This window comes from Taeniopygia guttata, chromosome 2 (assembly GCF_048771995.1).
Source record: "Taeniopygia guttata chromosome 2, bTaeGut7.mat, whole genome shotgun sequence".
In the NCBI taxonomy this organism is placed as follows: domain Eukaryota; kingdom Metazoa; phylum Chordata; class Aves; order Passeriformes; family Estrildidae; genus Taeniopygia; species Taeniopygia guttata.
Window position 1 is genome coordinate 87,040,386 of NC_133026.1, and position 16,336 is coordinate 87,056,721.

Genomic DNA, 16,336 nt, shown 5'->3' on the forward strand with positions numbered 1-16,336 from the left:
AATCCACTTTCTTGTTTGTATGATTGTTGTTTCAAATCTATGTTGTTCCATTTCTTTGACATTCAAATCAGGTTGGACTTTATGGAATTCTATGCAAGTTGTTGCTGAAAAAAAAAAAAGATGGCAAGAATGCAAACTGAGGCTGAATCATTGCTGTCAGTGTTTAAGAGGCTGGAAAAGACTTGGGGATGACAGAACATATGACATTCATATATGCTGAAAGCTGCAGATATTCATTGTTAATGAATGAGCTGATGATTCTCTGGGTGAAGAGTTTGCTGCATTAGCTCAGCACCAGATATATACATCTGTAACACCATCTTTTGTTACATCACAAGACCTCTTTAAAGTCTAGGGCTGATTGCTTTTATTTTTCAGGTAGCCTCACAAGGAGGCAGAAGATTGACAGTTTGTTGCTTTAATGTCAACTCTTCTGCTTCTGTCCTGCAGAGGTCCTTAATCTCTACCCCTGCACTTTCGCACCTTTCCAAATTACCAGTCTGTCATCACTTCATTAGCAGCAAAAATTATAATGCTGAGTATATCCATTCTTGACTAGACAAGTATATATGAAGAAGCCATTTGGCAAAAAGGCCATCTAAATGTCCTGGACCTGTCAAGTACACATCATATTTCAACCCCTGTTCATAACAGGGGCTTTTTGGTGCTGCAGTGCAAATAAACACTTAACAAAATGACAGAGGTGCTATTGCAGAGGACAGGCATCTTGCATGAAAAGAATACAGGTGCCCTCCCAAGTGATTTCAAGAACAAATTACTACCAGTAGTGGTCTGTGAGACAGCTTTACTGAAGGAAATAATTTTCATGGAAAGTATTTTGTGCAGTTTAATGAGGAAATTTAATGCGGTTTTAGTACTCAAAGATGAGAGGTTTATGGAAATTTCAAAATGGTAGTAGTTTAATTCCTAGATAAAGAAATGTTTCATGAAAAATCTAAATTAAAACCAAAGCTTTCGAGTGACTATTGTTGTTTGGAGTCCACAAGTCCCTCTTATTTAATTGTTTTAATTACCATTTAGAGCAAAAAACTCTAAACTAGTAATTAAGCTGTCAGTTAAACCAATGATACATATAGTATACAACACAAGTTTATTCCAAGTATAATATTCTATGACAGTATTACCCTTCAATAGTCACAAAGAAACATTTAAACAAAAAAGCAATAGGAATTCAACTAACTTCTATAATTATTTCACTCTCACCCTATCATTTCTTAACATCCAAATATTCTCTATCATCCATATTGGCACAGGAGGCTGTAAAAATTGCTGCCATCTCTGAGAGTGCAGTCATGGTGTGGTCATTTGTTTCTCACTTCAATGAAATGCCTTCATTTGCTCTTTAGAGCTGCAATGAAGGTTTTAGTCAAAGATGAACCTGAGATTGTGACTATTTCATCTTGGTACAATTGACCCTATGTATGTAATTCAAGAGTGTTTATGTTTACTGGCACAATCTTGTTAGCTCTGGTAATTAAACTGATAACACTGACAAATGGCTTTCAACCATATGAGCAGGTAAGAATAACTTTCTTCCCCATTGCTACACAGACGAAAGACATAATTTTTTCTCTGTTTCCATTTTTCAGCAGTGGTATTACACATCATGTATTTCACTACACACTTTTCACATCCTAAATATCTTCGGCTTAGTTCAGAGTTTTGAATATCATGCCAATTATGCAAATCTTGAGGCTCAAATGTAAGCTTGGTATACTCTGAAGACAGTGTCTACTTATGAAGTCTTTCTTGCCAATCTCAAGTGCTCTGAATAAACTGCTCCAATGCTCCTCTGATTCCAGAGAAAATAATATTTTCTCTGGAATCAGTTTGCCATATTGTCCTTTTCAAGTTACCAAATATTAATGTCCAGTCACACTGTGCCCTACAACAGGCAACGGGCACATAACAATTGCCTGTCAGAGAGGCAAATAGAATTGGTTTGATGCTTTGTTATAAGTAATTAATTATAGATTATCATTCATAAAGGAATAGGACATTAGGTCATTTCTCTTTTAATATGCAAAGATAACCTGAGTCATTAACTGGTGTCCACTCTTAGTAGGTAAATGCCATCCAATTTTCCCTTCATAAAATATTCCCCAAAATGTTTTCTGGGAGCCTACTGAACCTATGTTCTGCTGACTCCACTGGATTGCATTTGGACACTGCCCTGTGAATCTGGCATTAATGTGCAGACTATAGATGCCACCAAAGCAGAGGCCACTATTTCACATCCAAACAATTAAGAAAAGTATTGGATTTAACTATGATATGAATAAACCTATATAAATTTAGACATGCATGCAGGTATGAAGAGATTACATAGCAAGTTTGATGAAGCTTACTTTCTGTTGTATGTATTTTCTTTGTAATCATAAAGAAGAAGCAGCAAAGGTTTTTCTCCCCCATAACTTCTATAAGGTGTCTATGAAAGAATTTCATTCTATAAAGAAGCCAATTATATATATCACACATATTGTAGCTTTGGAAAGAATAATGCTTGTTAATTTCTAAAAGTCATTAAATTGCACATTATTTTAATTAAACAAAGTAGTCTAACAGGCACAGCAGATGAGACTGGGATGCGTTTGAAAATTTTATAGCTCTTCATTCCACATATGCTAGAAATCCTCAGAATGTGGTGAACAGCACAATCCAGATCAATAAAGAAGCTTTTTATGAGCAGCCACTGTAGCAAACAGGCACAGTGGATTCATAAGACTATGAAAGAATTTTTAATTTGAGGATACAGTTGACTTTTAAAAAGTGAAACACGTCTCAGCCAATTTTACTAAAAAGTTGTGATAATCAGAAATCAGAATAAAGGTTTTGATTTCAATCAAAGAACAGAAGCAATATTGAAGTGTTTGGGGAATTTTACAAACTCAGTTGTGTTAACATCTCAAATCTTTTCTGAACATTGTCACAAATATTGAAGGCTACATAAATGATTAATTAATTCCCAAAATGTGGACTGCTTTGAAATGAAATGTGGTGAACATTTGCTGCTATTTGATAGCATTGGCTAAAAAAGATGGATGTGAAGAAGAGCTTATTGAGTACTCTGTTTGGCCATCCCATGTTCATCAGGTTAATGCCTTAAGAAAAATGTAAAACTCCACACTTGCAGTTACAAAACAAGTGCTTCACTTCTGCTCTCCCTAGTGAGAAATGGATTTCTTCTTGTATTCTTGTAGAGGTATCTCCATGTTCCCCTCATTATTCTATTCTCTCAGGAAGCCAAGGAAAAAAACAAGAAGTCAGCAAAACAAGAGCACTGTGATTTTTCTGCCTTCTGCTGATGAGCAAGTGAGCAACTGTCCCCTATGTGACCCACTGCCTACACTGAGCACAGCCATACACACAATTATGGTCACTCTCTGCTGAAGGGAAAAAAGCCTAATGAAGCTTCATCTTAAAGATACTTGGTATCCTGATAGATAAAAGCTACAAAAAGCTGCTGAGAAAGACAGCATTTAAGAATTTCTTGAGTTTGAATCTCACTATACTGATCATTCAACTTTATTCTGTGGTTGCTCAGCTGAAGGGAAAAGAGAACCCTTTCATTAGTGACTGCAATACTCTGAGATCTAATTTCACTTATATGTCAAAGTTCCAAGGCAGTCTCTTTATCAGCTTTTCCAGACTTGTTCTTCAATTCCCAATTTTGAGTACTCTAGAGAAGGAAGCCAGCAAAAAATCAAACTGCCTAGTCAATGTATCCTGCTAAAACAGCCCGCTTCCAAACTTCCTATTTGTGGAGCAATACATCTGTAAGATATTGCCTCTGGCTATTACATATTTTGTATTTTGCTAGTTTAGTGGATTCTTTTTTGTTTAGTGGATTCTTCTTCTACTGCTTTAAAAATGGTGTGTATATGTGGTGCAGAGCTATGAAGAAACAAATCCAAAACCTCAGAATGCATTTTAGGATGAAGAATTAATTGTGAACACACTTAAATTAAAGTACAACCGTAAACTCAAGTTAAGACAAGAGAAAAACATACCTGTGAAAAGCCAAGGACTTGTCCATTTTCATCCAGCACATTAAAATTAATGATTGGGCCTTGAACATCAGGATTGCTGAAATCTGTATCACTGTAAATACGTACTACAGGAGCCCCATTGGCATATTTTAAGTTAGACAGCACAGTGTAGGTGTAGTGAGCTAATGCAAATGTATGCTGTTTTATTTTCTCCATTCCACCTGCAAAAGAAAAGTGCACATACATGTCAGGTGCATTATTTTTATGGGAATGTAAAAAAAAAAGGATGATTTTTCAGAATGGCATAGTGTGATGCAATTAGCACAAAATTGATAGTTTTGTGTTTCTTTAAATGCACATACAATTTTCAAGTATTTCTTTCCTCATGTATAAGTTTCAGAAGTAGTGTTGCACCAAGGATTTATCCGTAGTTAATTTAGTGTAGAAAGCTAAAGTTTCACTGAAATGGTTTACAGGAATTAAAAGATTTATACTTCCAGTCTATACATAAAACTAAGATTTTTATACTTCTAGTCTATACATAAAACTAATTTGTTCTGGTACAAATAAACTGAAACCCAAGTTTTTCTCCAGATCTAACTCTGGAGATCATGGGAACACAGAAATCAAACTGTTATGCCTGAGATAAAATAAAAATAATGAAATTCTAAATGTAATGACAAAATTTAAATGCCATTTTACAAGGAAATTACTTGGAAAAAGGGCATTGTGAAATCTTCATTGACTACACACATGCACTTTGGGGGCTCAAGAGAAACTTTACAGACAAGTCTTCACAGAACTTGGCCTGGAAAAGGCATAAAGAGAATATACACATTTTTTGGTGTTTTTTTTTTTTTTTATTTTTAATTTTTGTTTTGGTTTGGTTTTTTGCTTCACTGTGGTTTGGAAGAGAGAACTGCAGAGAATTCCTGACAGATGATGATCTCTTCATAATGTCAGGTCTTTGAGGAGAAATTGTGTCTTTGCTAGATGTCCCTATTGAAAGGGCTTCTATTATGCAGAGTGTGCACTGCACCATGGTGGGTTTAAACCATGTGGAAAGAACAAAAACGGATTAAGAATTACCAAAGACCTATTGAAGTAGAAGAGCATTTTTCTTATTGGGTTTTAGACCCAGAGTATTTTCTGTAATGCTGAATATCCTATTTGAGGCTCATTAGCATGTTTCACATTTTATTTTACCTTTTTTTATTAATATTTCTAACTATGAATCTCATGCTTATTCTGTGCATATTAATTCTATACATAAGTATCTGGAAAGTTCCACACTTGAAAATTTGTAATCTTGTTGACTTTTGTGCCTTTATTCATAAAAAGACCACATCATTTATGCATATATAGGGAAAAAATAAGATATATTTCTCTTGACATGCAGAAAAAACTGCAGCAGCATCTGTTATTTCACTATTTTTTGGAGTTTCTCTATTATGTATGATCTCCTTTAGATAAACTGGGAGAGCATATGTTAAAAGCACAGTAACAGATTAGCTATAAGGTGGAAGTACATTTTTTTGATGCTGAAGAATAATAAAGAGGAATAAGATATTTAATGAGATACTAACATGCAAAGCACTTGCAAGGAAGCATGCCAGAAGCTAATCAGTGCAATTTCTAGATGTTAGCCCCAGTAAACTTGGTAAGCATCTCTAGAACACTTTGGTCTGAAAGAGGATTTGTATTTTCAGAGTCTATGAGAATAAAAGATTGACTAATCAGAAATGTCCTAGTCATTGTAGGGTAGAAGTTAAGAGTCTTGAAAGAAGCAAAACAGAAAACCAAAACCACACACACAAAGTAATTTCTGAGCGTTTGCCAGAAAGTAGCTGTCTTAAGAGAAGTGACTGCCTTGTCAGCTTCTGAGATGTGCCTAATCTCCTGATTCAGAGCTTTTCCAAACTCTGACAGGAATCTTTTAATAGAAGATTAAGCTACTGTCCTTGTGCCTGGTTGAAGAAATCACTTATTCAGAAATTTCAGTCATTCATCCACAGCAATCATCCCTGCTATCATTTCTATATTGTTTTCAGCTATTTTCCTTTAAAGTTTCTTAATCACATTTCCTTGTTCATTAGCAAAAAACTGATGAGTCTTTTAATTATTTATTCTGACAAATCCAAATGCAATAGCCTGCCGTTGCTTTCCTGCTCTGTGATTGGAGAAAGGAAGCTGTGTTGCCAGGGTCCCATATTTTTAAGTAGCAGAATAAGTGGTAATTAGGTCTGATGTCACAGAAAACCTTGTGGAAAAGCCGCCAATAATCTGAAATTTATTCTGACAGAAAAAGGGATATATTTATTCTGACAGAAAAAGGGGAAAATAGCTGTGATTTATTTTTATTTTGTTCAACAAAATTATCTGTACTGTGTATTACATAAATCCAGTGCTTACTTCATCTCCCTCCTAGGAGTAAGAATGGAAGGAAGAGAAAATAAAAGCCAGAACAAATCTCTGTTTGAGAATAAACGTAATAACACATGATAAGCCTTTTGTAAGACTTACAATTCAGAGAAATCATTGATACTTCACCTCAAGAAGGTGCTAGGAAGGACTTGAGCCCTGACTTCTTCTCAGTTTAGGGTTTTTATTCCCAACAGCTGCATTATCTCATTAAGGTGAATTGCATATAGTTGCTCCTAAAAATTATTTTAAAATTAGGAACAATTTATGCATTCTGTAATTTGGATCAGAATTAATCCTATGTCTAAAATACATCAGATGAAGTCTATCTAATATCATCCACGGTATTTATGTGTGTAATGTGTAATGTGTGTAGGAACACATTCAACACAGAGAATGCTCACAGTCCACAATCTGCACTCATTAGTAACTTTATGGTAAATTTCTGAGCAGAAGAGATTGACAAAGCAAGCTTCTACTTACTTTTGTGTACAAACCTCCTTGCCAAAATATACTAGCAAACCTGTGGGGATGTTGTTACACCTCATATTGCTGATTATATGTTTGCACACTACAGCATTCTGACAGGTCAGCACCATCTCAGACCTGCCATCCCAACTTATACCTCAGACTCTGTATTGTTGTGGAAAGTTATACTGTTCAAGTATGGAAAATTTAGAGTGTCACTGCACTGGATAAGCCACTGATAAATGTATAAATTCAGCTCTTCTGTAGGAATTGTATGTATGCATATCCCTCTCCACAGAGACTGTGGGACAGGTATATCACATGGAAGAGGAGAAGTTATGCCACACTTGCAAGAGGGTATAAACTGTGTGCATTCAAACTATTCACAATTGTCATCATGGTGTAGGAAATCCACTGCTTGTCTTGCCTGCTGGTAACATCTTGTATTTGCATTACCTCTGTCTTATTAGCTGCTTGTTGTGTGCAAAATAGAATAAGATTTTTTTTCCAGTGGAATTTTATCTAATCAGATAAGTCTGAGATATACAGATGTCCAATAAATATTCAATAAAGAATGAGACTGAGTTAGCATGGTCCTGGTTTTGCATTGCATAATGGTACACACATAATGGCATATTGTCTCCCCTCCGAAAGACCCAGGATTTCAGCAGCCGAAATGTTCAAATGTTAGTTCTTCCTGAAAGGGCTGTAGACAAATAGGCATATGTCAACACCTATAAAAGATTTTGAATAAAGAGATTAAGATAAAGCAGAGATTGGAAAGGAGCCTCTAGAATGAAAGATCTAAGGCTTAAGGTTTTCAGGCTTTACTCAGAAATCTCTGTGATCTGCATTCAAACATATTTTTGTCTCTTTTATTATGAGAAGCTAAATACTGGAGATAAGGAAGAAGAGAAATATAAAACAAATACACAGTTATTGTTCTAATTCAGTGTGAAAAAGCTACAGAAATTGAGGCTTAAGGGCAACAAATTCTCTAGCACTCCAGTAAATCCAAGCTCATATATATGTTCGGATAAGAGAAAGATCAATGTGATTCACTATGCATCAGCACCACACAATAGATAGCAATGAGGCAGAGAAATAATGAGCTGAAATCTCAGCAAACCAATCAGCAGGGAGTGAGACCATGACCACGAGACCTTCTACTGAAGGTCTGTACCCCAGCTGAGACAGATCACCATGCAGGACCAGTGAGACAATGTGCTAATGAAGCCATGGAACCTGGAAATCCTGTCAAACATTTGGAGTCCTTCCTTTACTTCCTCTAAGAAGTGTAAATTAGGATTAATTTCTGATCTTTTTTTTTCTTTTTTTGCATAGAACTGGATGCCTCTGTCACCTATTTAGTGTTATTCTTCCCACTAAAAAACCTCTTAAGGATGAACTTGGTAATGGTAATTTTTGGTGAATTTGAGTGTTTCAGCTTTAAACCACATTAAACAATGTATTCTAACCACTGCTATTTTTTAGTACTCCTGTTTTAAACAACGTGATGCAAACATGAAAATGAAATATTCTTAAGATGATCCAATTCCCTGCCCCCAAAGTGCAACTCTGAAATATTAAAAATAGAATACAAGAAAAGGAAATGAAGACAAGAAAATATAATCAATCAGCTTGGCAGAGCTTCTAGATTTATTAAAAAAAAAAATTAAATATACCCACTCCTGGTGAGTTTTTCCCCTAAATTAGGAGAATAGTTGCCCTAATTAAGACCAAATCTAGCTACTGCCTGTTTCCTAGAGTGAGGAGTAACAGATGCCTAGAGGGAAAAAAATTATGAAAAAGTAATGGAATTTGTCATCAGCTACAATGAAGTAAACAAAAAAAATCCATATAAATATATATATATATATATATATATATATATATATATATATATATATATATATACATACATATAAAAAATCTTGGGATTTATATATATATATATATATTAAAAATCCCAAGATATGAAAATGTCCCTATGGGCTGGCTAACAGAAACCAAATAGAACTAAAAATCTAAACAGTTTTTAAAACAGAACTAAGGGTAGAAAAGCCACTCGGGGAATTTGAGCATTACAATTAATACATTAACATTTCCTTGGTGTCAACAGAAAAGAGCTCCTCTGATATAAGAGAACTCCAATATTGCCCATAACTGTTACCAAAATATCATTCATTTATTTCAAAATAAAACAGTGTAAATGGCTTACCAGCCAATTCATAAAAATATCTATCCCACAGAAAAGGCATAAGGCATGGACAGATTGCAAACCCCTCTTTCACTCTGACTCACATGACCAGTTCAATCAACTTGATCTATAAAACATGTGTAATAAAAATCAGTTTGGGGAACATAAAGTTTCTGTTTCTGCAGCTAAGGTAACTGCATTTGAGAGCAAGAAGAGTAAAATCTGTGTCCCCAGTTATTGGTGCTTCTGAAAAAATAATGCAGGCTTCTTTCTAAAGTTAAGTTGTAACAAAAAGAATCACATAAAAAGAAAATTTCAGTTATGAAACTATGGGTTTTTTCCCTGAAAAGTACATAATATGGCTTGAAAGTACATAATCAACTGGCAAGAATCCATATCACAAGATCAGTGTCCAGACCAAAACTTTAGATGGAGTCCTGCAATTTAATGTGTCCAACACAGAGAGCCATGTTACACTCTCAACACAACTAAATCCATGCAGAATTCAATGGGTAATAGGGGGACCTTTTACTCTCTCAACACTAATTCTTTGCATAATAGCTTAAATCCTTTTATTCTCCTCCTTCTCCCACACCATCTCAATAGTTTAAGAATGTGGGAAGCAACTGCTTAATCTTCTATTCAGAATGTTATACTGAAACCAAACATGAAACACATATTCGGTGTTTATCTTAATGAACAGAAGGCTCTTTGATGCCCCATCTCCCACTTCTTTAGAGCAGCTAATTCGAGCTCTGCTTTCACACAGTGAGGGGAGTTCGAAGTCTCTATTCTAAATAAAATGAGCAGTGCATTGTGAAAGAAGCAGCTCCTAATTTTCAAACATCATAATGAAGAACACTTTGCCTTTTAAAAAAAATTTTGGGAGTTGCATGAAAGCAGGAAAGTAGTACATGCTAGCTGTCTGATTCACTTTTAGTATAAATATTTTAATTACAGATACAATTCAACTTCAGTTAACTGCTTCTTAGACTAATAGCTATCTAAGAATTCAAGTAAGCTCGAGGTAAGATACCTTTAATTTACTGTTTGCTATTAAGAGATTTCTTTTTTGAGCCAGGGGAGGGTATTTCTTTCCATCCTTTCTTTTCTTCCATGCTCCCATGCCGTACTCTCAGCAGAGGTAATAATTTCAAGATGACTTTTCAAACTATAAAACCAGCAAGATAAAAGATGACTGGAGAGTCTTTCTCAAAAAGGCAGAGTGCCTTGCACGCCTCATGGAAGCAACATTCAAACTGCACCTCCAGAGTGCACCTCCAGTCATAAGCCCACAGAGAACAGCAGAATCATCCCTAAAATACGTATTTATATGATACTCACATTTTACCTCTAAAGGCTTTATCTCCCAAGGTTTTTCTCAGTCCAGCAGAACAACTTCTGCTTATGATTCTGTCATCTTAAGGACGAAATGCAAGAGAAGCTTGTACTATAAAAGCACATGAATTCTCCTGGCAGCTGTTAGAAACCTGAGTGTTACATCCAGTCCTGATTTCTGCTTTATTATGAAATGTCTCTGTCCTTTGTTTAATGGAGCCTGCTGCACACAATTCCTTGAAGCCAGCATGTGGAAGCTTAACTGCTACTTGTTCCCTGGAATTTTTAACTCTCCACAATTAGTCTGCTAATATAAGGCAGAGCATAAAGCTCTTTCTTTATCTCACAGCTATATCATGGGAATTTAGAAAATGTAAGATGAGGCATTAAGTCTTAAGTTTTCAAGCCAGTAAGACTAATCTGAACTTGATTTTGCATGAACACTTATTTATTAATTTTTAACTTACTTATTCAAGTCAGGAGCAACTTTCTAATCACTGTAACATAGCTGGAGGAGAATCTTTGTCATCTGCTCAGCTGAACTGATACTATTATCAGATCTGCAATTAAGTTGAATTCTTCCAAAAAATAACTTTTCTATAAGACCCAGCCATCAGCGCTACTTGACAGTATCATGATTTTCTAACATCTCCACAGTTTTATGGGTTGTTTGTTTTCATTTTCCCCTGAGGGGAGGTGCAGACCAATGGATACCAACAACTTGCACTAAAAATAGGCTGAATATTAAGAGAAATCCAGATGTTGGGGGTGGGGGGGTGGGGGGGTGGTGTGGTTGTGGGAGGAAATTTTTCCCTCAGCATCAAGAGGACCCTTTAAAATATTCTGAAAACTCTGACAGCTTCCTTCTTTTCCTTCCTAAAATGACAGATCCCAGTCTAAAGCCTTGCTAGGATATAAATCAGTTCTGCTTCAAAGCTCACCCTGCCTGCATTAGGTGAAGAAGAATGGCTAATGCTGTGCACAGAACTCACACCTCAGTACCCCTTACTTTGACTCTACCTTCCCACAGGTTTTGTATTAACAAAAAATTTAGCATAACATTTTTGGAATTTCTCTGTTAGTGACGTACTTTGGTGTTCACTGCAACATATTGATTTGCAGTACAGCTTTTTCCTTACTCATAATTTTGGTTGGACACCTTTCCTCTTTTTCTCTGACCATCTCTGAACTGAGGTTTTTCCTGCCAGTGTATGAAGTAATGGGATGCTCCATCTATGCTCTTGTGCAGCCTTTGTATCCTTTTCCTTTTAAGGCTCCACAGAACTTTCCCATTGCAGAAATACAGTAAATACCACAAGTTCATTTAATTAAACCAAGAATCACAATACACTGAAAGAAAAGTTTCCAGAGAACAAATCTTAAAGCATGATGCTTTAAGATACTTTAAGTGATGGAACAAGAAAAAAAAAATCAATTTCCCCATTTCCTATTTGTAACATTCAGTAATAAAGAAGTTAGTAAAATAATTTCTATCCTTTTTTATGAAAAGAACAATATTTTTCATAGTGAAATTTTGGATTTATTGATATTAGCAATGTTTTAATAGCCTTAAAGGATGCTTTGCCATTTGTTTTGCATTCTCAGACTAGGCCTCTCCTGGTACTGTAATAATAGTAATAATAATAATAACAACAATAACAATAATAATAATAGCTACCATGGAAGGAAGGGTGTCATTAATTAAGCAGTGCTAATAAAGCAAATACAATGCATTATGAAAACTGCCTTGAATTTTCTCTGATTTGATGTCTTAATCATTAGGAAGCATGTAGTCAATATAAAGAAGTGCTCTGAGTTCTGGAATGTCATGCTAAACTGAATCATGCCAGGGCTTTTCCCAGGCTTTTTAACCAGGCTAATGTTGTTTTAACAATTATCTATACTAACACCACAAGAGAGACCTGTAGCTAACATATAATCTGCCCTGAAGTCACAGCATGAAGTCTGCTTTACATCAGTCACTGTTCTTTGGAGGACCAAAATATGACCCACCGACACACCTCCCCTCCTGTGGCTGTCTTTTCTGACTGGACACAGAAGGCTCAGACCTCTTGAAGTTCATTGCTGAGTCTGTGAGATGTGTGAACATGCAAAACATTCCACAGATAGTGAAAGGAAAAACTGAGAGGAAAAAGTGGCTACTTGGCACAGTGTTACACACTCTCAACAACAGGTTCAGCAATGATGTTATAGTTCCAGCCTCACTTCTCAAGAGTTCATGCAATAAAAGTGAGATGCCAGTACTTCTTAGAGTATAGCCATTGCTGGGGGATGCTCAGCAATCACTCCTGTAAAAGAGTATCAGTTTTTTTAATAAGAAGAATGTCCTGCAGTGTTGGCTGGCATAAATTAACTTTCGGGAGGTTTTTATTAAACTGTTCATTCCTTTAAGCTTCTGAAACCCACTGCACCTAGAAGATTGTGTGGTCTCTGTCAAGGGGATGATGAGCAATAAGAAAGTGTGCTGGATTAAGACTGAATGTTTGTAATTTTATAAGCATGGAACAGGTATTTTACTCAATTGCAAGCTCAATGAGCTTACAGGTTTACTAAACAGAAGACTAGAAGAGAAATCTAAGGTAGAAAATGTTGATATAAAGTAAATTATTACAGGTTTTGCTTCCTTATAAAGACTGTAGGTAGTGTGCTTCTGAAAAAAATCAGCACTCTTGGCCTTACATCAGCTTCAATAAACTGTAATGCCATAAATCAGTCAAAATCCATACTTCAGATTCAGTTTAGAAGAGTTGAAGTATTGAAGACATGAGCAATTCTTACGTGCACCACTTGCTGTCTCATGCTGTAAATCAAGCTCCACGGTGATCTCGGGAGCTGCTTCTGAAGACAGATTTGGGCAAGGTTAAAAGAAAACACTGATGTGGGCAAGGCACCAGTGAAGGATGAGTGCTGCCAACACAGAGGGAGGCACTGACAGGGAAAAGAAGAAAGGCAGCATGCACTGAGGAAGCCCTGGCCTTTTCTCATGGCAACCCACTACATTATGAGCTCTACAGAGGGAAGGGAAAAGGAGTAGGGGCTGCTGCAGCTCTGTCAGATGAGGGACTTCGCAGTTATAGTGTAAACAAATAGCTTGAAAAAAACAATTTTCCTCATCATTTCAGTTTCAGGTAATTTTTACAACAGCAAGGCTGTAGAAATGAAGGTCCAGCTCAAGGCACTGTTCACAAAATTCCATTTTTTAGGTAGCAAGGAAGAGGCAAAACAGCAAAGGTTCCCTTTCTATGAGATAGGAATGAAGTCACAACACTCATGGGATGTGGAGGGGCCCAGCTTCACCTCTCTTCCCTTAAGGGGCTTCACACTCTAGTTTGTCATCACACATAACAAGAAAACAGTATCTTTTACTTCCCTGGTTTCTTTGGACCTCTCACTTTTTGGAATGCTTTTTCTTAGATCCACCAAAATGGTAACAGTAGCTACTGCTCTTCAGATTGTTCTATGAGATTCATATATTACGATGTTAAAAAAGACTATTAGGGTGAGTGAAGGTAAACAACAGAAACAACAGTTCTTTTTTTTTTTTTTTTGTTACTTAGTATTACCTACCATGCATTTCTTTCTTTCTTTTATGCAGTATATTTTACAAAGATATCTACAATGCCTTTATCTGCAAATGGAAATATTCAAGAGAGAATCAATTTAAAGAAATAAAGACACAGATAATCCGTATTACTTCACTTTTCATTCTTTCCCCACCAAGTGCAGTCTTGCTATTGTAAATGAAAAATACAACCACAAAAAGAACTTCTTATTTAAAGCATCATGAAAAGAAAGCCCTCAGAAATTACTCACATTGTATATGGCCATTATGCCTGACAGGCACCGAGTGCTACTACTGTTGGCAAAGAAAGTTGGCACACTCTTAGCTCCATGACCTTTGGCTACACAGAGGTGCTGCACAACATGAGATACGCGAATGCCATACCCACAGCAAAGATTCTCTTTTCATAACTTAGCCTTGGACTACAAAACTTGTTGATGAAACATGTTCATCTCTTTCTTTTTTTTTTTTTTTTCCTTCTTGAAAGACGCTTAACTCAATACATGAGATAACTTGAAGGGCTGCAATGGCACACAAGACACCCTTGTAGATAATGGTTTGGAGTCTCTAGCTGACCACTCAGGAGCCCTGTCTTGCAGTTGAAATGACTTACACCTATTAAAGATTATTTAGTCTATTTCATTTATCAGATGCAACAGATATTCTTATCTGAATTGAACTAACCTGAGGCCAAAGAGGCTGAGTCAATAAAATATTAGAGAGCTTGAGTCAAGAGAAGCATTAGAAGCTGTCCAAGCTTCATTACACCTCTGGTGGTCTTACATACCCTGGTGACAGTCCTACAGGAATTACATCATCCTGGTGAAGTACTTTGCAGGAGAGAGAAGACACTTAATTCAAAGCCGTAGCAAACTTTAGACCAATTAGGAGTGGAGTGATTAATCAAACTGTTCAAACATTTGACTGCAAACCCAACAAGAAAACTTGTAGAAGTAAGAGGTGTGAATTGAAATGCATGACAATGCATTTAAAGGCTGTACATATCAAACATTAGTGTGGTTGGCATTTCATGCAGAAGTGGTATATTCATTTACCTCTCTGAAACCCTTCTGCCTTCTTGGATGTGGTAGGATAAAGGGGAAACAATATGCAAACATCAGCCCTGTTTCCTTTCACAAGAGCAATAAGAGTCCCACAGTTTTGCAGGTTCCCATCTGCAAAATATTTTACTAGTACTCAGTAGCATTTTTCCATGAAACTCCTCAATAATTTTTAAGAGTTCAAGAACATCTTCAATGTTTATTATAAACGGTTTGAATTTAATGAGCAGTTTTCAACAGAAAAATTCTCCTGAACTGGTGAGACCAAAAGGCAACTGCAAGGACATCAACCTTAGTGTGTTGTTCTATTCTAGGGTGACCAAAAGTGACAGTTGATATTATCAGATGATATCAGCTTGGATTGTGATATGGCTTCTCAACCCTTTTCCCTTTCATTTTAATACCTGTTGTAACTCTCACCAGAGAGCCTTCTCAAAGGAGAAGACATCAATACAAACTATGAAGGGAGGTCAGAAGATGCAGGATGAGCTGGCCTTTCATGGCAATGGCAGGCAGTGAACTTGAACTCCCCAGGAGAGACAAAACAATAGTGACAGCTACACAGCAAGTCCCCCTTCAGCAAGCTGCTGAAACTTCAGCAGTTTGGAACGGTCTGGGAGGTTTTTTTACACTGGTTAGCAATTTTCCTTTTTCCTGTCTTCTCACATTCTTTGACAACCATGCTCTCCAGAGTATGATGAAGCTTTATGTGACATAGCCCTTGGTCTCAAGTCTTTGTAATAATATTGTGTTCTGTCCATTTTTCTTAATTTCTTCCTAGTTATGCTGATATCAAAAATTCCACATAGTGTTGAGAAGTGATAGAAAAGCCTACATTTTGATCTAAAGAGAGACTCTCTAATTTCTCAGAGAGTTCTAGTCTCTTACATGCCATCTGAAGATAGAAGTTTTACAGGATTAAAACACCCCTCGTAGAGCTGGAGAACGAAGAAATAAATTGTTAAGTAAAGAAATGCTAGCTCAAGCGCTTCTTTCCTTCTGTATCTCTGAACATGCAAGAAATAAATTGATTAACATCCTGAAGTTATGATGAATCATGGAATTTTTAGGATCAGTAGAAGCTGTGTTGAAACATTTCACCTATCTTAGACACAGAACAGAAAAGGAAAAAGGAAAGTACTATAAATTGAAGGGTCAGAAAAATTAGTTTTATGGTCCTGCAGAGACTTGACTCACCTGTAAGGTCAGACTAATCAATCAATCAAAATAATAAAAACCTTTCTTTTTGAAGCCT

The 16,336-nt window shown here is 36.2% G+C and overlaps 1 protein-coding gene across 3 annotated transcripts in view; it reads right to left on the bottom strand.

Annotated features, from left to right (window-relative positions):
• The window catches only part of MOCOS (molybdenum cofactor sulfurase), a 211,579-nt gene that overhangs the window by 48,707 nt on the left and 146,536 nt on the right, over positions 1 to 16,336 (bottom strand). For all 3 annotated transcript variants that reach the window (XM_030265788.4, XM_072924395.1, XM_072924394.1), the window contains one exon: positions 4,032 to 4,231. In XM_030265788.4, the coding sequence (XP_030121648.4) occupies positions 4,032 to 4,231 (200 nt within the window). The remainder of the gene's footprint in view (positions 1 to 4,031; positions 4,232 to 16,336) is intronic.